Source organism: Sciurus carolinensis, chromosome 13 (genome assembly GCF_902686445.1).
Source record: "Sciurus carolinensis chromosome 13, mSciCar1.2, whole genome shotgun sequence".
Lineage (NCBI taxonomy): Eukaryota > Metazoa > Chordata > Mammalia > Rodentia > Sciuridae > Sciurus > Sciurus carolinensis.
In genome coordinates, this window is record NC_062225.1 from 17,028,011 (window position 1) to 17,051,105 (window position 23,095).

The 23,095-nt window shown below is 34.4% G+C and overlaps 1 protein-coding gene across 5 annotated transcripts in view; it reads right to left on the reverse strand.

Moving 5' to 3' along the window:
* The window catches only part of Ccdc138 (coiled-coil domain containing 138), a 79,555-nt gene that overhangs the window by 16,021 nt on the left and 40,439 nt on the right, over positions 1–23,095 (reverse strand). For 3 of the 5 annotated variants that reach the window (XM_047523018.1, XM_047523019.1, XM_047523022.1), the window contains 3 exons: positions 21,337–21,453; positions 13,838–14,030; positions 8,811–8,987 (listed from right to left, as the gene is read on the reverse strand). In XM_047523018.1, coding sequence (XP_047378974.1) covers positions 8,811–8,987; positions 13,838–14,030; positions 21,337–21,453 — 487 coding nt within the window. The remainder of the gene's footprint in view (positions 1–8,810; positions 8,988–13,837; positions 14,031–21,336; positions 21,454–23,095) is intronic. The other 2 variants (XM_047523021.1, XM_047523020.1) reach the window with 2 other exon arrangements.

Genomic DNA, 23,095 nt, shown 5'->3' on the forward strand with positions numbered 1-23,095 from the left:
CCACTGCATACATTTTCAAGTTGGTTTCATAGTATAGTTTCCTGCTACTTCTTTGGTGATGACTGGTGTACTATGGCATACAACATACTGTGTTGAAGCCTGAAAGTCCCACTTTCTCTGCAGCCTCACAAAAGTGGAGTCCTTCTAGTAAATCAGGTAATTTTGTTGTAGACAGTTGAGTACATGGGATAAAACCTTTGTGATTATTCCTTTAGTCTTACGAACTGTAGATTCTAAAAGGGTATGTGAATGACCTATGCTGAAACCCCTCACAGGTATGGTATCCACAGTCTTTGTGTTGTTTCTCTCTGCCATTGCTATAGAAGTACACATCCAGGAGCAGGGGTCTTCAGGCATCCCACATGTACCTACCTGGAGCCTGGTCATTGGCTGGCGGTATATCTCCCCTATTCTTTGTTTTAACATATTTGCCAAAGTTTGAGCAGGGCTGGGTTCTATGTGAAGTGAAGTGCACTGTCTCTTAGCTGTGCTGGGAGGGTAGCTCTGCAGCAGAGCATCTATCCCACAAACTCTCAGAGTCATGCCAGATACCCAGCACCTTGCAGAAAGGAAGAAAGAAACAAAAGCAGCAACAAGTACTAGTGAACCAGATACAGCACTAACGTAAATACCAGGTGCCAACTACAACATCCACAATATAATAACCACCACAACAGGAATGGTGAGAGCAGAAGTAATATAAATTTACAAAAGAAAGAAAGAAAAGAAAAAAGAAATTATATATAAACCAATAAACAGTTTTAAAAGCTGGTAAAATACAATTATTTAAGAGAGAAGAAAATGGGAAGAGGAAGGGAAAGAAAAGTGAGAATATTCAAAAAGTGAAAGAAAGCAAAAGAAAGGTAGAAAGTCAAGGGTATAAAGAAAGAAAAAATAAAAATGAAGCAAAATAAAAAGAGAAAATGATAAAAATTTGAGTATTAGAAGAAAGGAGAGGAAAAAGTAACAACAGAAAAAGTTACAACCCCCAAGAAAAAATAAAAGTGTATTCTGTGTGTGTGTGTGTGTGCATACCAACCAGCAAATACAAGAAAAGTCTTCATGAAAAATGAAAGAACTATTTCCACTGAGGTGATCAAACGTGTGGATAAGAGCAGACTCACTATCTATGCCAATCTACACTTCTTACCATGTCTTCTTGGCCTATGCACCCCATGGAAAGAGGATGGGCTGGGGGTTATTAACCCCTTTCTCCTTTTGGGTCACTTGCCGAACTGTCAGCTGGAGTGGTCAGGGACTAAAACTGACTGAAATGGTTCTCAGCTTTCCTGCTCATCAGTACTTGGTAGCATGGAATGAGTTTACTCTTGGTAGCATCCTCTTGAGTTTACTCTTTTTTTTTTTTTTTTATTATTGTACACAAATGGGATACATGTTGTTTCTCTGTTTGTACATGGTGTAAAGGTTGAGTTTACTCTTGATAGATTAGATTGAGGCACTCCCAGAGTGCTGCTGATTTTTGGAGTTCTAAGTGGAAAGTTGCAGCATCAGACACCAAGCTCTGCATGGGATATTTCCTTGGCTGAAGTCTACTCTGGTCAGATCAGATGGACATACCCCTAGGGCCTGGCTGATGTCTAGCACTGCTGTGTGTCTGGATCTTGGGAACTTACCAAGATTTCTACTTATAGGATGGAGTGACCAAACATCTCAGGTAGTGGGGGAGGGGGGTACATCAGATTCTGTGCAGTCCACTCACACAACTGTGGTCTTCTAAGGTCCAGTTCTCACAAGCAATCACTTGTTCCCATTCAATCTCCCAACCTCTTCAACTGGTTGTCTTCGCTACCAGACTCAAAAGGAAAGCAGGCTGCACTCCCTTCTGTATCTCAATGCATATAATCTTCTCTGTGCCTATTTCAATAGCATTCCACCAGGGTCACCCTGGGCCACGTGGTAGGCACTCTAGGGTTTTCACAGCAGTGAACTCAGGTGCGACCTTCACAAGATGGCTCTCTGCCACAGGTCTCTGCTCACAAGTTGAGAAATGTGGATCATTTGTGAGCTAAGTTCAGACTGCCTTTCTGCTCTATAGCTGTTTTTTGCCAAATATGACCACTATCTTTCTCTCTTTTCCTTTGTGTAATACCCCACAATGCCTGCCTGCCAGGCCTTGGTATTGTCACTGCCGTAAGGCAGAGTGCTGATGTATCTTTCTTGCCTTCTATGACGAAGACCAGACTTTCTGGGTCTCTTCAACTCTCCAACAGTGAACTCCCTCAGTCACTTGCCTGGTTGTGTAGCTGTTCTTCAGCTGCTTCAATTCTGAGTCACAGGGAAGCAATAAAGTATAGTTCCCATATATGCTGCCATCTTAGCTTTTTTAAAACTTTAAAAAACATAGAGTATATTCTTTAGTTATTAAAATAAATCTTCTTAGGGCTGGGAATATAGCTCAGTTGGTTGAGTGCTTGCCTCTCAAGCACAAGGCCCTGGGTTCAAATCTCCAGTACCGAAAAAAAAAAAAAATCTTCTTACTGTGTTTCCTTATAAGGGAATTTCCCCACATGAAAACCTTATACTGAGAAAACAGGCTGTATGTACATGGACTAGAAACTGTAATGACTAGAAACAGGTGAGTGTGCATTAGATTAGTGCTTTGTTGGAAATATCATATGTATAATTTTATTAGCTTATTCTTGTTTCAATTTCCTTAATAAAAAGAACACAGGAGGAGAATATATTAAAAATGGCAAGAAGGGAAGAAATGATGTTACCCAAATCAAGGAAAATTAATTGCCAATGAAAAATGTTAGTTACACCAACTAAGAAGTAAGGATATGTTTAGAAATAAATTCTAGATCTACAGAACATATTTAATGCATGCATCAGAGTCCATTCTGATGATTCTTTGGCATCTTTAAATTTATTTTTTTTATCTATATTCCCAAACAGAATTTAAACAGAAGAAATCAAAAACATTTCTTTGTAACATCTCCAAAAATTTTCTTTCATTTTGATATTTTAAACAAATAAATGTTGCCTGAATGTCCAAGTATGCAACTGTACGTAGGAAACAAGAACTTAACAGGCTGCTTTTGCTAAAAAAGCACTGACTCTTCACTTGGGCCCATAGATGCTCAAGGGGTAACTAAAAGCAGGATAAAAAAGTTTGACATATCTGCCTCGTTGTCTCTTTTATTACCTTAAACTTTGGATCAGTTCTGCAAACGGGCATGCTATTCACTTAAGGAGTGTTTAAAAACTGGTAATACAAGTTTGATTAGCCCTCAGCTTACCTGACCTATCCCATCTCCTCTAAGACTGGGGAGATCAATAAGAGAACTAAGGTAACGTGAACAGCCTGTTATCTGCCAATTTCTGTGCCATCCTGTTCCAGTCCCACAGAATGGTACCAAAGAGTCTTCAGTCATTGTCCTTAATGTTCCAGAAACAGGCAAATTATCCAATGATAAGGCTGATTATTTCTTGAGCTTCATAGAACCAATTCTGAGATAATGACCAACCAGACCAGTTTGACCGAGACTGTCCAATTATGCATACCTCCTGCTTTCTGCCCCAATTCTTCTTCTATTAGAACCTAAAGCTCATATCAATATCCTCAAAGGCAAGCTGGTCTTTGATTCCCCTTGTCTTTCTCATTTAGCTCTACTGATTAAATTGTCTTTCTCCATTACTTTTTCCCATTTGACTTCTGGAGTGAGTGGCCAGATCTAATTTTTTGGAACTCCTTGAAGTTAGGACCCCTAGGGCCTAAATCTCTGGTAACAAACCCCAGGATCCAACCATGTGAAAGAAAAGAAAAAGAAAAAAGAAAGAGAAAGGTAACCGACATCACAAAAACCATTCATAGCAAAAAATTAGGAAGTCAAAGTTCACAAGAAGTAAATGTGCGTATTTTTGAGTGTTTTTTTTTTTCTGGAATTTTCAAAAATTAGCAAATAAAATTGTATTATTTATGTTGTACAACATGATGTTTTGTAATATGTATATGATACGGAATGGGTAAATCAAGATCCCTCTCTGGAGATGATATGGACCTCACACAAGCTAGACATATACTCTTACCATTGAGTTATATCACCAGACTGCACAAATCAAACCCACTAACATATACGTCACATACATTTTTGGGTAGTGTGGTGAGAGCAGTTAAAATTTACTCTCTTAGCAATTTTCAAGTACACAATACATTGTTATTACTATATTCACCACATTATACAACAGAACTGAATTTATTCGTAACTGAATTTTTGTATCTTTTGACCAACATCTCCCTAATCCCCACCGAGACTATTTTTTGCATATTTGCAGTTTTCCAAGTTTCTATTACTTTTATAGTAAAAATAAACTTCACTTTTTAAAAAAGCCTGCAAAATATACTCAAATATGTGGTTGCCATTTAAGGGTAGCATGGTTACCTAGACAAGGCAATTTCTAGGCCACAGGAGAGAATAAACTAAATACAACTTAAACCCCTTTGTTTGAACTAAGACTGACAAGAAAAGGAAAGTACTCTTTGTAACAAAATGACTCAAATTCATATACAGCTAAACCTAGAAAAGTAAATAATAGTTTTCAAACACTGACAAGAAAAAGAAACCACAAAGTAATTTTCCAAAAGCAACACCACAAAGTTATTACATGATATACACCCATACTAAAAGTAGACAAAAATCAGAAGCCTCAACCTTAAGAAAAAAAAAAGTGCTCATAATACATATAGCTAGGTAAATCAAGGGGCAAATTTTAATTTATATTCCAATAAATGCTTTTTAGCAACTTTCAAAAATCAACAACTATACAGTTGATAACATTTCTCATAACTGAATTGATACATCTGGGAGAGGGACACAAGAGAAGAGAAAAAAAAATCACTCTGAAGGATCACTAATAAGATTAACTCAAAACCTTCTGCTGAGCTGGGAAAAGCACTTGCCTAGCATGTGTGAGGCACTGGGTTCAATTCTCAGCACCACATATAAATAAATAAAATAAATGTCCATCAACAAAAAAAAAAAAAAAAAAAAAAGCCTACTGCTTCTAGTGTGGTGAATGATCAGTTTTTTTTTACATTTCCAACTGAATACAGATATTGCATTTACACAACATGTCATTCAAAAACTATTAGAAAATTTAAAAATGGAATAAAAAATATAAGCTCATATGTTTAATTATTATGACTTAATAGAGAAAGAAATTACTATCAAATTACTCCACAGGTTTCCCCAAACCTTCAGTTTCTGTACTGACCTACTGCAGCTCCAGTACTGATACCTCTTCCTGGTGGGGGCAGGGGTGGAGCACTGCCCACATGACACTCACAGTTGATACCCAGTGCTCACTAGTTAGACAACATCAGTCATCTGCAGATAAATTCCACTGAGATTTCTTTTCCCACAACTTTTCTTTCTCTATGAGCTTAAATAAAATGGTATGTGAAAATTATGCAAAGTGAAATGAGTTTCCAGTCTCAAACCTAGACAAACAAAACAAAATTTAAAAAACAACAGCCCAACTGGAAATCCATATGCAGCAAAATGAAACTAAACCCCTACCTCTCACCCTGCACAAAACTCAACTCAAAATGGATCAAGGTCCTAAGAATTAGAGCAGAGACCCTGCACCAAATAGAAGAAAAAGTAGGTTCAAATTTTCATTATGTTGGCTTAGGACCAGACTTCCTTAACAAGACTCCCAAAGCATAAGAAATAAAAGCAGGAATCAATAAATGGAACAGATTCAAACTAAAGCTTTTTGTCAGCAAAGGAAACAACAATGTGAAGAGAGAGCCTACAGAACAGGAGAAAATCTTTGCCACACGCACTTCAGATAGAGCATTAATCTCCAGAATTTATAAAGAACTCAAAAAACTTTATACCAAGAATACAAATAACCCAATCAATAAATGGGCTAAGGAAATGAACGGATACTTCACAGAAGATCTACAAGCAATCAACACATATATGAAAAAATGTTCAACATCTCTAGTAATAAGAGAAATGCAAATCAAAACCACCCTAAGATTTCATCTCACCCCAATCAGAATGTTTATTATCAAGAATACAAGCAACAGGGCTGGGGAGATAGCTCAGTTGGTAGAGTGCTTGCCTTGCAAGCACAAGGCCCTGGGTTCATTCCCCAGCATCACACACACACACAAAAAGAATACAACCAACAACAGGCGTTGGCAAGATGTGGGGAAATAGGTATACTCATACATTGCTGGTGGAGTTGCAAAGTGGTGCAGCAACTCTGGGAAGCAGTATGGAGATTCCTTAGAATCCACCATTTGACCCAGCTATCCCACTCCTTGGCCTATAACCAAAGGACTTAAAATCAGCATACTACAGTGATGCAGTCACATCAACGTTTATAGTAGCTCAATTCACAATAGCTAGATTGGGGAACCAACCTAGATGCCCTTCAACAGTTGCATAGATAAAGAATCTGTGTCATATATACACAATGGAATATTATTCAGTCATAAAGAAGAATAAAATTATGGCATCTGCAGGTAAATGTATGGAGTTGGAGAATATCATGCTAGGTGAAATAAGCCAATCCCAAACACCCAAAGGCCAAAGAATTTCTCTGATAAGTGGATGATGATACATAACAGGTGGTGGGGGGAGATAAGGGAAGAAGAGAGGAAGGATGGATTGTGTAGAGGAAAATGAGGAGTGAGGAGGAGACAGGGGGAAGGAAAGATAATAGAATGAGACATCATTACCCTATGTACATGTATGATTACACAAATGGTGTGACTCTACTTTGTGTACAACCAGAGAAATGAAAGTTGTACCCCATTTGTGTAATAATAATAATAATTAAAAAACCCAAGAAATACTCCATTTTGATCTATTTCTTTAAGTGACAAATACCAGGTACTAGATTTCCATTTAAAATGGGGACTATACAAAGCAAATAAATATGCTTTAGTCAGATATCAAAGATTTGCCATTTCTGATCTTCTAAAACTTTGTTACTGAACTAACTATAGCATTTTCATAGAAATCAGCAGTAGAAATTGGTTTGTTTACTCGAGTAAAAATTGGATTTGAGAATAACCTGAACAAAGGTAAACAAACACAAAAAACTGAACACCTGTTGACCAATCTAATACATTGGAGAAATTGTGATGCCACAAAGTCATCTCACCTTAAGTAGGTCAACTATTTCCTAAAATTATATTTAATTTTCCTTTGACTATAAAAAGAAAGAGTTAATCTACTGGATATATTCAAAAAGATCTGTTTCCAAAAAATAAACATTTGCGTCTGGTAGAATTTTTTTACCTCATTAAAACAAAAAATTTCTGCAAAGCAGTTTTAAGTCTAGTCACTTAAACAGTAACCTTAGTAATCTTTAAACTTTTTGTCCTACTTACTACACTAGTAATCTGAGATATGAAACTCCAAGATTACTCATCCAGGTGGTCGGATCATGAACTATAAATCTAATATCTGAACAGTTACAATGGCTATATATACTGATAAAATATATCAAAAAACAAATATTTTGGAGCAGGAGAAAAAGCAAACCTTGGAAATTCAATTACGCTGCTGTGGTAGAATAAGCCTCATGTCTAGAGTCAAAGACTCAGTTTTACATTGCATATCGTGGGTACCCTGAAGAAGTTACCCAATTGTTCTAGGCGTCTATTTCCCTACCAGGTCCACTTCAAAGAAAAGCAGAATTATAAATAGAAATGAATTGAAAATGTGAAGCCATATACCAAATGCACCTAGTAAGAAGCATACCCATGCTTTGTACCCAACCACTAGGGAGCTACCCACAGCAGCATCAAATTCATATGTCACTTACTACGGAGGGACAATGAATTTCTAATTTGAGATTCCACCTCTGAAAGGCATAAACATTTTATTTTTAGAAGTGTTGTAAAGGAAATAGAACACTACAAATGAAAAAGAATTTAAGCAAAATGGCTACTTGTCACACGTCAAGAGGTTACGTGAGATTCAAAGAACAATACCCAATTAAATAATTTATGTTTAGAATTTCCATGTAATATGTGTGAAATATAAAAGTCACAAAGAAAAAAACCCACAGACCATAAAAATATCACAAATGCAAGTTAAGCAGATTAGCCACATATACCACCAAAGTATTGCTGCCCTGCTCTCAATTCTCCCAAGAAAACAGTAAAGAAGAACAGGCAAGAACAGGTACATAGCTCTGTCATTATTCTCACTTTAGCTAAACATATATTTGATAATCTCACTCCCCCTGAGCAAACATGGATTACAAAATTGGATCTGTTAGGACAACAGGACAAAAGAAAATAGAGAAAGAGGCTCAAATATGTAACATTTGCAGTGTACCCATAAACTAATGACTACTGGAAACTGCTATTAATGAACATCTGGACAAAGGGTTAGGAATTTTTTGTTTTTTAAAGATTTTTTGTTGTTGTTGATGAACATTTATTTATTTTTAAATTTTTAGTTGTAGGGACACAATACCTTTATTTTATTTATTTTTATATGGTGCTGAGAACCAAACACAGTGCCTCCTCACACATGCTAGGCAAGTGCTCTACCACTGAGACACAATGCCAGCCCAGGGCTTTTAACTCTTAATGATATTGCTGATTCAATTATACAACTGTCAAAATTATTTTTAAGAATTTAAATTATAAATTATAATTAAATTTATATAAATTATAATACAAATTAAATTATAAAATAAAATAGTGTCTGCTATATAAAGTTACTTCACTCTGATATGTGAAGTTACAGACTAGAGGAGGATAGAAAAACATTTCATTTTGATTCTTTTCACATTTATAAAATTTAAAGACTTACTAGATTCTACTGTCATCTGAAGCAAACTATCAATGACATTGGATAGGAGTCCTTTACTGGATATTCTCAAATGACCTAATATTACTGGAACTGCTTGATACTCCAAAAACAATGTTTTCCCTTCATCTGTCTTCAAATCCAAACAGAGAGAATCAAATGCCTGAGCCAGGTAATCAGCTGAAAAACAATGCAAAATCATCTGCATATCAGTAGTCTAGTTGGTAATCAGAAAGATAAAAAGAGAGCATCATCACTTTAACAAAATCAAGAGAAACAAAAACTAAATGACAAGAAATCACAGGCTAAATTTAGATTAATTTCCCCTTAATTTGTAAGAACTCAATAGGAAAGGGAGAGAAAAGGTATTACATCATGATAGGGTAAATTTCCTTTAAAATTTTCATATTTTAGTACTGAAACAACAAATAAGACCTATTTCTTTCTGGTATCAAGAAATAAAACATGATTTATATAAAATATCATGAGGAGAGTTTATTTTCCATATTTGATTATAACTGTGATGTGCTTCCAAAAAATTTGAACAGCATGACTTTACTTCTTTCTGAATGGTTATTTCAAAATGTGATTTTATACAAACTTGCCAAATGGATTTTAAACAAGGATTTCTGTCTCTGGCTAAAAATTGGATATTAGACCACTGAAAGACAACTTCAGAAATTTAGATATGCTCTGGTGTGTTACTTTTCTTGATATATCTATACATACAAATGGTAGCAACATTTTACCAAGGCCAGCACTATAAAGACACCTGTCAGATTAGATTGCCTGGAATTCTCTTAAAGATGTTCCACAGGTACCTGGGACGCTTTTAAAGTCAGGATTGAAAAGCACTAATTTAATTATCATCAATGCAAATAAAGTATTAGATACTTGTATCATTATACTTCACTATGACAAACCCAAGTCACTACTCATAACAACAGTTTTCTGTAATTCTCCTTTCAAAACTCTTTTAAAAGGAATTCTAAAAAGTTCATGCTGTTCATATAATACTGAGTTATTTTTTCTGTTGAGATTTCTACTTTAATGACTTGAAATACACTGAAAGTATAACAGAATCACCAAATGACATTTATTGTCTTCTTCGTTTTGGGCTGGATTTTCTTACATAAATATTAAGGAAACAACTAAACTCTAGTTATTAAGAATGAGAAGTTAGAGTAACTCATATGAAATTAAAATATATATTAAAATATTTTGAGAAATAAGGATCTGTGCCTCTGGATCCCTTTATAGTGTACTCCTTTTTCTTTTTGGTAGAATTTAGTTCAAGGAACATTAACATTACTACACTTAATTTCGTAGCTAAAAAAATAAACACTGGCCATAAAAGAATAATAGAACAAAGTTCTTAGACTGTTTAGATTTGCCTTGTCTAGAATATATATGCATAAATATATATTTAGCAATTACACAGAGTATTCATGAATTATAAACTCTATAAGAAACAAAAGTTTTATCACAGCACCACCTGCTGCATTTAATACAAATTGCTTCACTTATTAATATATCATCTGAGTACTAAAAAGGCTGAATGCTACATGGGATTTTTCTTAAAATTCACAACCTGAAGAAATTGTTCTTTAAGTTTTAATGAGTAGAAAATAGTACTTGACTACTTTTTTCAAGAATGATTTTAGAGGGCTGGGGATCTAGCTCAGTTGGTAGAGTGCTTGCCTTGCAAGCACAAGGCCTTGGGTTCAAATCCCTGGCACCACAAAAAAAAAAAAAAAAAAAAAAAAAAAAGAATGATTTTAGAGATAAATTATGTTCTCATTTGAATTTATTCAATAGTGAAGGTGTTTCTAAAAACAAGACCAATTTATCTTCCAAAAGAATATTTTTTAAATATTAATTATAACTATTTCAAAAGTTATTTTCCTCAATGTGTTATATTATTGAGTCTTTTAACAAAGTCCTATCATTGAAATGTTACCTTTATATTCTTTACCAAAAGTCAATCTGTTGATCTTAATCAGTGCAAGATACGGTTTTCCTTTATTTAGTCTATACGGTAGCTTTAAAAAGCAATTAGAAACTCTGCCACAATTGCCGTCTACAGATGAGCTCCACTGCCCGGCTCTGAGCCTAGGCTAACTCTATGTTCTTCACAAGATGCAGAAGAAATGATGCTGTGTGCCCAGGATCCTAGCCTTGAGAGCTCTGCATCACCAACTTGTCTGCCACATGTGAATAAGCCCAATGGGAGAAAGGCCAACCAAGAACAGGGAGCCCAGTTCAAAAAAACCTGTCCTTGGAGTCCATTCCAAATTACCAATCCAAAAAATTGTGAGCTAGTAAATAAAAGGTTTTTGTAAGTCCCATAAGTGTTTGGTTGTTTATATAGCCATAGACAGGATAATTCAACTCTTAAAAGTTAAATAATATAAACAGTAATGAAGTCTATTGATATTGATAATAGATAGCTACTATTAAGCTAGAATTTAATATAGCTGTGGGTGGAGGCGCATGCCTATGATCCCAGTGACTCAGGAGACTGAGGTAGGAGGATTATAAATTCAAAGTCAGTCTGGGAAACTTAGTAAACCTTGTCTCAAAATTAAAAAACAACTGTTTGTTCTTTTGGTTCTATCAGTTTTGCTTGGTGTTATTGGTACATAAAGGATTATGATGTTCTCCTGATGATAAGACCACTTAATCACTATGAGATGACCCTCATCTCCAATAACAGTCTTCACTCTGAAAGTTACTTGGTCATCCGATCAGACAACCTTAGTAGTCATTTAATTAAGGTGTTTATTATCTCCTTTGTTGGCATTTTAGCTATACCTCCTTTTATTGGCTCTTTTTTTAGATACATATATTTTTAAGATGTTGATGGACCTTTATTTTATTCATTTATTTATATGTGGTGCTGAGAATCAAACCCAGTGCCTGACATATACTAGGCAAGTGCTCTACCACTGAGTCACAACCCCAGTGTCAGTCACAACCCCAGCCTCTCACTGGCTCTTTTATTGGTTGTTTTAGGCTTTATACGTGAGCATCCTTGAATTAATAGTTTTCTCTACTAGTTTTTCTCTAGAAAACTAACAGTCATACTTCATGGCTCTGTAAAGATGATCAGCATGTCCAATAATGTACTGAACAAAAATGGTGACAAAGAGTACATAATTCCCTTCTGTTATTTCCCCATTTTAAATAAATATTCCTTACTGTATTTTTGCCTTTTTACAGAGTTATCAAGAATGAACATGACATTCTATCAAACTATGTTAAATGTTGATATATAATTTTGAATTTTTCTTAATTAAATGATTAATGGTTAAAATTTTTTCTTGTACTAATGTGGCACTGAATTTCTGGTATCAACCTTATTGGATCTCTGATAAATATGTACATTTTTAAATATGTGGCTATGGTCTGATAAAACTATTCATCTATGTGTGTGTGTAAACACGTAAGTTCTTGAAATAGGCCTGCAGTAAACTTTACTTTGGGCTAATTGTGCCTTTCTTCTCTTTTTCTATTTTTGATACTAGGGATTATACTCAGGACACTTTACCACTGAGTGTGCCCATGCCTTTTTAATTTTGAGACAGGGTTTTGCTAAGTTACTGAGGGTCTTGTTAAGTTGCTAAGGCTGCCTCGAATTTGTGATCCTCTTGTCTCAGCCTCCTGAGTTGCTGGGATTACAGGCATGAGCTACCATGCCTGGCTCATAAATGATCTTTCCAAACAGTTACCAGTCTATTATAATTTTGAGAACAGAAACCAAGCAAAAATAACTAAGAAGGCAGAATTATGACTTTTTGTTTTTTTATTAGTTCCCTTACCACTGGGAGTAACTACACAGAACATACTTCAGAGAAAGTAGCCAAATTAAGTTATTGTCATTGCTCATTTAAAGAACCCACCATTCTGAGTCATATAATTTAGCAAACACAATAGATACAAAACTAATATATTTATTGCTTGACTACGGTGGCATGACTCTAACAAAAATTCTCATATTTAATGATTCAGAGTGACAACTGGTTACAGGTAATAATTTAAAGTATATCAATTAAGTTGACAATACATATAATTAAGCTGCACACCTGTAAATCCCAGCAACTGAGGAGGCTGAGACAGGAGGATCACAAATTTTGAGGCCAAGCTGGCAACTTAGTGAGACACTGTCTTGAAATAAAAAATAAAAAGGGTTGGGATGTGCTTCCGTAGTAGAACACGCCTGGGTTCAATCTCTAGTACTGGAGGGAAAAAATTATGGTCATCTTTGGTTGAAGCATTTCCTTCTTTCTCTCCCTTTTGCCCCCTCCCTCCCTTCATTTCTTCTTTCCTTTGCAATGCTGGGGACTGAGTCCAGGTCTTGTGCACATAGCATTATTTTTAATTGATTCATTTCTTTACATATCAATAAATTCATTCTTATGTACCAAGCACCATGCTAGGTATGGGTGGATAAACAAAATAAGTTTTTATCCTCAGTAAGCTAACTAGTGCAGGACTGATAAGTTTTTTTGGTACAGGGTCAGGTAATAATTTTATAAATTTCAGAGGTTATACAGTCTCTGTTGCCAACTGCTCAGCTCTGCTGTTCAAAGGCAAAAAGAGTCATAGACAAGACATAACAAACAAGCATGGCTGTGTGAGAAAATTTTATTAACAAAACAGATGGTGGACCCGATATGCTCTATAAGCTATAGTTTGCCAACTTGGTTGTCTAGCAGAAAATAATAAACTAACTAGCAATTCCAATTTATGTGGCAAATAAGCCAACAATTGTAAGTGAAGGGTGCTATTAGAACATGATCTAAGAGAATCAACACAGGCTTCTGGGAGGAAGCAACAATACAAAAGACTTCGTTCTCTCAAATTCAGCAAATAAAAATTGATTTTAAATAATGTGCCACCATTATGAAATAAGACAAAATCTCATGCTGAAAATTTAAAACATATTTGATTATAAAATAATGGCTTTATTATGTGGTTATCTCTCCTAGTTACTAAAAATTATTCTGTAAGCATGCTTGAAAGCTTACCTTGAGTGACTGTTTTGAGAACAATTAAGGTTGACAAAAATCTCAATGGCAAATTGGAGTTCTTAAAGAAAGCAGCTGTCTTTGGTTTATTTTCCACAGAATGTTCTGAAGAATTATCCTGAATTCCTTTAATTACCACTCCTTTAAAAATATCTTCACCCAGTCTTCTCAATGTTGATGTCATAGTTGAATGCTGTTAAAAATATGTACGATCTTAGTGTATTTGCTCATGCTCAGAAAACATTTATTTTAAATACTGCGATCAAATAAATGAACTTAAAAGTAAATGAATTTCTTGTTAATTAAAAAAAGAAACAATTAAAAATATGCAAGACTGGAAGGTTACAATCAACTGAAAAGAAACTTAAGTATGTGTATTTTTCTAAAACATGTAAAAACATAAGATCAAGCTATATTTCTGGAACAAAGTATCATCAAAGGAAGAGGTGAACTGCCTGCTCTCTGTTCGTCATTGCTCCACCATCACTGACTACCAGTTTCTCAAGTGTATCTTACTGTTTTGGTTAGGAAATGACCATCTAGAGTCTCACTGTTTTCAATTTAATCTGACTATAAATGTCCTCAGTGCTTCTGAAAACTGAACAATTTCAAAAGAATAAAATACTAGGTTAGAATCATAGAAAATTCTCATGGAGAACAAACTGAAACAAGAAAACAGGCAAAATAGGAATAATGGCATAGAACAAACTTCCTCTAAAATAACAGAATCTAGTGGTATTCCATATATTCACCAAGAATCAAATGAAAGAAAACCATTTCAGACTGCTGTAGAGAATATGCTTTGCTAACCCAGACTTAGAAATAAAATTTTCCTTTGTTTATGATTCTAATTCTTCAATCCCATGCCACTGAGTTTACAAGAGTTACCTGCCTCTGAATGGGGATTTGTGAACAACTGGTTCCCTATTCAATACTGATCCTGCAATGCATATAACAAGCTTCAGCTTTTAAATTAGAAACATAGATATACTGAGATTTTGTGAGTATCAAATGCCAAATGACTGGATGGCACAAGCAGTATAATCTAATTCAAATACATTGCTAATAAGAGTATAATATCATTAGGAAAAAGTAACACATGAGATTTAAAACCTCAATTTAAAATTAAATATTTGAAGATTATTATAGTAATTATGCTAAAATGACAAGATTAAGGAATTCTACTTATTTTTGTTTAAAAAACAATCTCTAATGCTTTATACTACTTTTATAATAGGAAAATGAATTGTTCTTTACTTTTCAAATATGTGTGTGGACACTTTCTCTTTAATTGAAAAAAAGTAAAAAAAACACAAAAATTTTATTTTTTTAAATTATTGCTGAGGTTTCAGCAATATCTGCAACCAATACTAGCCAAAAATGTACACTTACCACACCAAAAATAAGGAAAGCCTCAAAACTAAATGAAAAAAGAGAATCGACAGCTGTCAATCCCAATATATGACAAAATAATACAATTACCCAACAAAAAATTTAACACAGCTGTGATAAAATGAGCATTTATAAACACTTTTAGAAAATCTCATTGAAGAATTGAAAAGTCTTACCAAAGAAAATACAGAAGAAAAGCCAAGTGGAAATTTTAGAACTGGAAATACAATAAACACAATAAAAATTTAGAGAATAGCCTGGGTAGCAGAATGGAGGGGATAGAGAAAGAATTAGTTAACTAGAAAGTAAAAAAACAGAAAACAGTTAATCTGAACAACCATACTAAACTGAAAAACAAACAAATAGGATGTTGAGGAATTAAGAGTATAACAAGAGGGGCTGGGGAGAAAGCTCAGTTGGTAGAGTGCTTGCCTTGTAAGCATAAGGCCCTGGGTTCGATCCCCAGCATCCAAAAAAAAAAAAAACAAAAGAAGAGTATAACAAGAAATTTAATAGTCATGTCATAGAGTCCTCAAAGGAAAAAAAAATTAGGTAGCTAGAAAAATACTTGAGAAAAAATAGCTAAAAACTTCCCAGACATGGCAAAAAATACACGTAGAGATTAAAGAAGCTGAACAAATCCCAAACAGGATAAATCCAAAGAGATCAACACTAAGACCTATCGTTATCAAACTTATGAAAACTACCAAAGGAAAAAAAAAAAAGAGAGAAAGAGAAATGATACTCTATATTACATGTAAGGGGAAAAATAACTCAAATGACAATAGACTTCTTATCAGAAACCGTGGAGGTGAGAAGGAACTGGCACATTTCTAAAAAGCCAAAGGTTGGCGGGGGGGGGGGGGGGGGGGGGGGGGGGGAATAAAAGCCTCTCACTCAAAATTCAATTCCCAGTGCAAATATCCTTCAGAAATGAAAGAAAAATCAGGATGTCAAAATGAAGAAAACAGGAGGATCTGTCATCAGCAGATCTACTCCAAAAAAATAAAGTTCTTTTAAACAGAAAGGAAAGGCTAAAAGAACATCAGGAAGAACACAAAAAACAAAAATATACAGTAGACTTTTATTCTCTTCTTGAGTTTATAAACTGTATGATGGGTGAAGCAAAAACAATAACATTATCTCATGCAGTTCTATTTTGTACCAGGCCAGGGGTGCTTAACCACCTAGCCACATCCCCCTGTCTTTTCTTTTATATTTTATTAGAGACAGGGTCTTGCTAAGTTGCTTAGGGCCTCACTAAGTTGCTGAGGTTGCATTTGAACTCAAGATCCTTTTGCCTCAATCTCTCAAATCCATGCTGGGATTACAGGCACAGGCCACCGTGCCCAGATACAGAAGAAATATTTAGCATGGTTATATTATAAAATGAGGGAGGTTAAGAGATGTCATATCTCTCTATTTCACTCAAAACTGGTAAAATCATGGTACCAGTTAGACTAATAAGTGATTCATATATAATATAATACCAAGAACTATTAAAAAAGATAAAGTGATATACCCCTTGGGGACTGGGGACATAGCTCAGTTGGTAGAGGGCTTGCCTCACATGCACAAGGCCCTGGGTTCAATCCCCAGCACCACAAAAAAAAAAAAAAAAAAAAAAAAAAAAAAAAAGAGAGAGAGAGAGAGAGAGAGAGAGAGATACCCTAAATAAAAATGGAATTCTAAAAATTGTTTGAGTAACCCATAAGACAGTAGGAAACAGAAACCAAAAAAATGAAAAACAGAGAAAAACAAGTAATAAGGTGACAGTTTAAGCCCCACCATGTACAAATTAAATACCAAATAAAACACAAAGATTGACAAAACTGATTTACAAACATAACCCAGTCCTACGCTGCCTACAAAAACTCATTTCAAATATAAGAATATAAGCAGGTCAAAAGTAAAAGAAAAACAGAAAAAGATATACCATGAGAATATGAATCAAAGGAAAGAAGAAATGGCTATATTAATATCAGTTAAAGTGATTTCATGAGCAAAGAAACTGACCAAAAAAGGACTTTATATAACAATAAAAGGGTCAATCTATCAAGAAGACAAAACAATCCTAAATGTATTTGGACTGAGTAATAGAGATATACTATGTGAGATAAAAATGGATGGAAATAAGAAACAAATTTACTACTAAAGCTAGAGACTTCCTTTTTTAATTTTTAAAAATTTTATTTGTTCTAATTAGTTGCACATGACAATAGAATGCATTTATACATTTTGAGATATTCAACATTACCTCTTAACAATTGATAGAACTAGATAAAGTATCAACAAGGATATAAAACAACTTACGAATATCAACCAAACAACCAAACCTGAAAACAGAAAAGACCTATAACAGACTAAATAATTTATGGGTCATGATATGAAAATAAAACATATCAAAATCTATAAGACATGATTAAAGCAGAATGGATGGAAAAATATCACTAAATTAATAAATGTATATATTAAAAGCAGAAAAATCTTGAATCAATAAGTTTTCACTTCAGTAACCGAGAAAAGGGAGAGCATAATAAACTCAAAGCAAGAAGAAGCAAGAAAATAATAGATAGCAAGAAGAAATCAAAATTGAAAACAAAAAAATGACAGAAAAATCAACAAAACAAAGATAATCCTCTGAAAGAACAATGAAAAAGACAAACTTCTAAGAAAAAAAAAAAAAAGAAAACCCAAATTTCCATATCTGGAATAAAATAGGGCTATCACTATAGACACTGCAGATTTCAAAAAGATAATATTGTGATAAACTCTACACAAATAAATTTATGTAGATAAAATGGTTCAGTTCCTCAAAAAGCACAAACTACAAGTCACCAATATGAATTATATAATTATAAATATATAATTAGAATAGTCTTGTAACTATTAAGAAAAATAAATTCAAAATTTAAACCCCCCCCCAAAAGAAATCTCTAGGTCCAAACAGTTCACTTGCAGAAGTCTACCCAATATTTAAAGAATTAACACTAACTCTACAAAATTTCTTCCAGATGAGATAATTACCATTTTTATAAACCTAACATTACCCTGATACAAGACCAAAGCTCAAAACAAAGAAAACCACAGACCAATATTCCTCATGAATGTAAATGAAAAATCCTTAACAAAATGCTAGCACATAGAATTCATCAATAAGCAAGAATTAAACATCACAACCAAATGGGCTTTACGTCAGGGATGCACAGCTGATTCAATGCTTAAAAATCTATGTAATCTACCATATTAACCAGTTAAAGATGAAAAACATTAAATTACCTTACCAATCAATACAAAAAATTCATTTGAAAAAATTCAATAGTAAACCCATTCATAATAAAACCTCTGAAAAATAGGAATTGAGGGGAATTAACTCAAATTGAAAAAAATCATCTACAAAAATACTATGTTAATGTTTACTTAATGGTAACAGACTAAATGGTGCCCCCTAAGGTGGAGAACAAGGCAAAGATATTTGCTCTCACCACCATGTACAATCAGTATAGTATTAGAAATTCTAGCTAATGCAATAAACCATGAAAAGAAACTAAAGGTATACATATTAAAAAGGAAAACAAAAACAAAAGCTACTGTGTTTATATTTGAGATAACATGATTATCTATGTAGAAAATTCCAAGGAGTCTTTTAAGAAATTCCTAAACTACTAAGGTCAAAGTCACTGGACACAAAATAAACAAAAAAGTCAATTATATTTTTACATGCTATTGACAAACATATGGACATCAAAATTTAAAAGGATGCTAATTAAAATCACATAAAAATTAAATACTCAGTTGAAAACTCATACAGAGGAATTCTGTGCAGAAAACTACAGCACCAATGAAAGAAATCAAAGTTCTAAATAAGCGAAGAGACAATGACAATTTGTGTTCATAAATTGGAAGATGCAACACAATAAAAAGTCAATTCTCCAAACTATCCCTATTTGCTGATGATATGATTATATACTTAGAGGAACCAGGAAATTCCACCAGAAAACTTTTAGATCTCATAAGTGAATTCAGTAAAGTAGCGGGATATAAGATCAATGCACATAAATCTAAGGCATTTTTATACATAAGTGATGAATCTTCAGAAAAAGAAATTAGGAAAACTACCCCATTCACAATAGCATCGAAAAAAATAAAATACTTGGGAATCAATCTCACAAAAGAGGTGAAAGACCTCTACAATGAGAACTACAGAACACTAAAGAAAGAAATTCAAGAAAACCTTAGAAGATGGAAAGATCTTCCATGTTCTTGGATAGGAAGAATTAATATTGTCAAAATGGCCATACTACCAAAAGTGCTATACAGATTCAATGCAATTCCAATTAAAATCCCAATGATGTACCTTACAGAAATAGAGCAAGAAATTATGAAATTCATCTGGAAGAATAAAAAACCCAGAATAGCTAAAGCAATCCTTGGCAGAAAGAGTGAAGCAGGGGGTATATCGCAATACCAGATCTTCAAATCTACTACAAAGCAATAGCAACAAAAACGGCATGGTATTGGTATCAAAATAGACAGGTAGATCAATGGTACAGAATAGAGGACACGGACAGAAACCCAAATAAATACAATTTTCTCATACTAGACAAAGGGGCCAAAAATATGCAATGGAGAAAAGATAGCCTCTTCAACAAATGGTGCTGGGAGAATTGGAAATCCATATGCAACAGAATGAAACTAAACCCATATCTCTCACCATGCACGAAACTAAACTCAAAATGGATTAAGGATCTCAGAATCAGACCAGAGACCTTGCATCTTATAGAAGAAAAAGTAGGTCCAGAGCTTCAACATGTCGGCTTAGGACCAGACTTCCTCAACAGGACTCCCATAGCACAAAAAATAAAAGCAAGAATCAATAACTGGGATTGATTCAAACTAAATAGCTTTCTCTCAGCAAAGGAAACTATCAGCAATGCAAAGAAAGAGCCTACAGAGTGGGAGAAAATCTTTGCCAATCATACTTCAGATAGAGCACTAATCTCCAGAATCTATAAAGAACTCAAAAAACTCTACACCAAGAATGCAAATAATCCAATCGACAAATGGGCTAAGGAAATGAATAGACACTTCACAGAAGAAGATCTACAAGCAATCAACAAACATATGGAAAAATGTTCAACATCTCTAGTAATAAGAGAAATGCAAATCAAAACCACCCTAAGATTCCATATCACCCCAATTAGAATGGCGATTATCAAGAATACAAGCAACAACAGGTGTTGGTGAGGATGTGGGGAGAAGGGTACACTCATACATTGCTGGTGGGGCTGCAAATTAGTGCAGCCACTCTGGAAAGCAGTGTGGAGACTCCTTAGAAAACTTGGAATGGAACCACCATTTGACCCAGCTATCCCACTCCTTGGCCTATACCCAAAGGACTTAAAATCAGCATATTACAGAGATACAGCCACATCAATGTTCATAGCTGCTCTGTTCACAATAGCCAGATTGTGGAACCAACCTAGATGTCCTTCAATTGATGAATGGATAAAGAAACTGTGGTATATATACACAATGGAATATTACTCAGCCATAAAGAATGATAAAATTATGGCATTTGCAGGCAAATGGATGAAATTGGAGAATATCATGCTAAGTGAGATAAGCCAATTTCAAAAAAACCAAAGGACGAATGATATCGCTAATATGTGGATGATGACACATAATGGGGGGTGGGAGGGATTAGTGTTAGGGTTAGGGAGGAGGGCAAGAATGGAGGAAGGAAGGACTGTATAGAGGGAAAAGAGGAGTGGGAGGGGTGGGGGGGAAGGGAAAAAATAACAGAATGAATCAAACAACATTACCCTATGTAAATTTATGATTGCACAAATGGTATGCCTTTACGCCATGTACAGAGAAACAACATGTATCCCATTTGTTTATTAAAAAAATATGAGGGGAAAAAAAAGTCAATTCTCAATTTGATATATAAGTTTAATGCTATTCTTATCAAAATCTCTGCAAGACATTTTATAAATACAGAAGATATATATATATATATATATATATATATATATATAAACAAAATCAAGGGAACTAAAACTAATTGAAGTATTACCTGAAAATAAGTTCCTATAGTCATTTACCTGTGTTCCTCCATCTAGCTGCCGTAGGGACCAATATATAAATTTTACAAAAGGCTCGTGAAGTTTGGCATTCACAAATGGCATCCACTGTAGCTGCTCTGTCATCATAGGCAAAAGCTAAACATAAATAGAAAGGCGCAGCAGTTTTAGATGTCTGGAATTAACTACCAAAATTTTCTAAAAAATTAACAAAAGAAAAAATTTTTAATAAAAATCTCTTAAAATTGCCATATGCTACAGAATTTGGCAATGTGCACTTGAAATTTTAAGTATGTACTGCATACAATGGCAAGTGCTGAATCCCAGTGATCTGGGAGGCTGAGGCAAGAGGATTCCAAGTTCAGGGCAGCCTCAGCAATTTATTGGGGCTATAAGCAACACAGTGAGAGCCTGTCGGGAGAATAAAAAACAGAAAGGTCTGGGGATACAGCTCAGTGCTAAAGTGCTCCTGGATTCAATCCCCAGTTACCACCTCCTCAAAAAATTTAAGTATGCATATTTGCTCTCATCCAGCAATAGCATATCAAGGGATTTAAAGAGCTTAACCTTAATATACATACTCTTTGAAGTTTAAATGATAAAATAAACATATATCCTTTAAAAATGATAACCTAGATTTATTTTTATTATCATAGAATAGTCCATAGCAAGCAATAATAAAGAATCCAATTTATATAAAATGTCTATTTAGATTTATATTGAAAAAGATATGTGAAAGAATATTTTCTAAAAATGCTAACAGTTGGATTTTAATAACTTGAGTAATATTTACTTTCCTCTTTACACATCTGTTATCATAATTAATGTCAATTGTAAAAATAATTTAAAAATTTAAAAATATGCTGATGACCTTTGCTTCAAAAGTAGGTCATTTTGCTAAATGACTTTAAACACCATAAAGATATATCCTAATGCTCTGATAAAATAACACAACTTCTGGAATGTTAACTAGTCTAAGAAATCACCTAAAATATACCCCTGCAAAACCACATGTACAAAGATATTTATTTATAACAGTATAAACCTGGAAATAACTTAATGGTTAACAGGGAAATTTTAAGTTAACTTTACATCCAATGGACTAAAGATTATGAATGTATTGTATGTACACTTATTTTCTGTATATGTATTGTGATGTTTCAATATCTTTCAAAAAGTCTTCTAACTGGGGAAAGGCTGTCCCTCCCTGAGCTAGCCAATTCTTAGAGACAACAAAAAGCACACTTGAAGATGCCTTTGATCTAATCAATCCAGAGTCAAACTTCCTCTGTGTGATCCATGCCTTAGGAAAATTATTCTAGCTAGTCACTCCTATTCACCCTGCCTAGTCTTTCCTTTCTAATGCTTTCCCCTTGTTTCTGTCTTCCGCTTCTTGAACACTCTGGTGTCTTCTCATGTGGCTCTGCAAAACCTGCAGAGCCTTCTGTCTCTAAGACCTGTGAATATATAAACTCTGTTGTTCTTTCTTCCTCTGAGCCTCTCTGCTTTCTCATGTAGCTGCATCTGACTGAGAATATCATTAAAAAATACAAATGGTGCATGCCTGTAATCCCAGCAGCTTGGGAGATGAGGCAGAAGGACCCTGAGTTCAAAACCAGCCTCAACAAAAGTGAGGCACCAAGCAACTCAGTGAGACCCTGTCTCTAAACAAAATACAAAATAGGGCTGGGGATGTAGCTCAGTGGTCAAGTACCCCTGAGTTCAATTCCTGGTACAAAAAAAAAAAAAGAATACAATGAGCAAATAGAAACACATTACT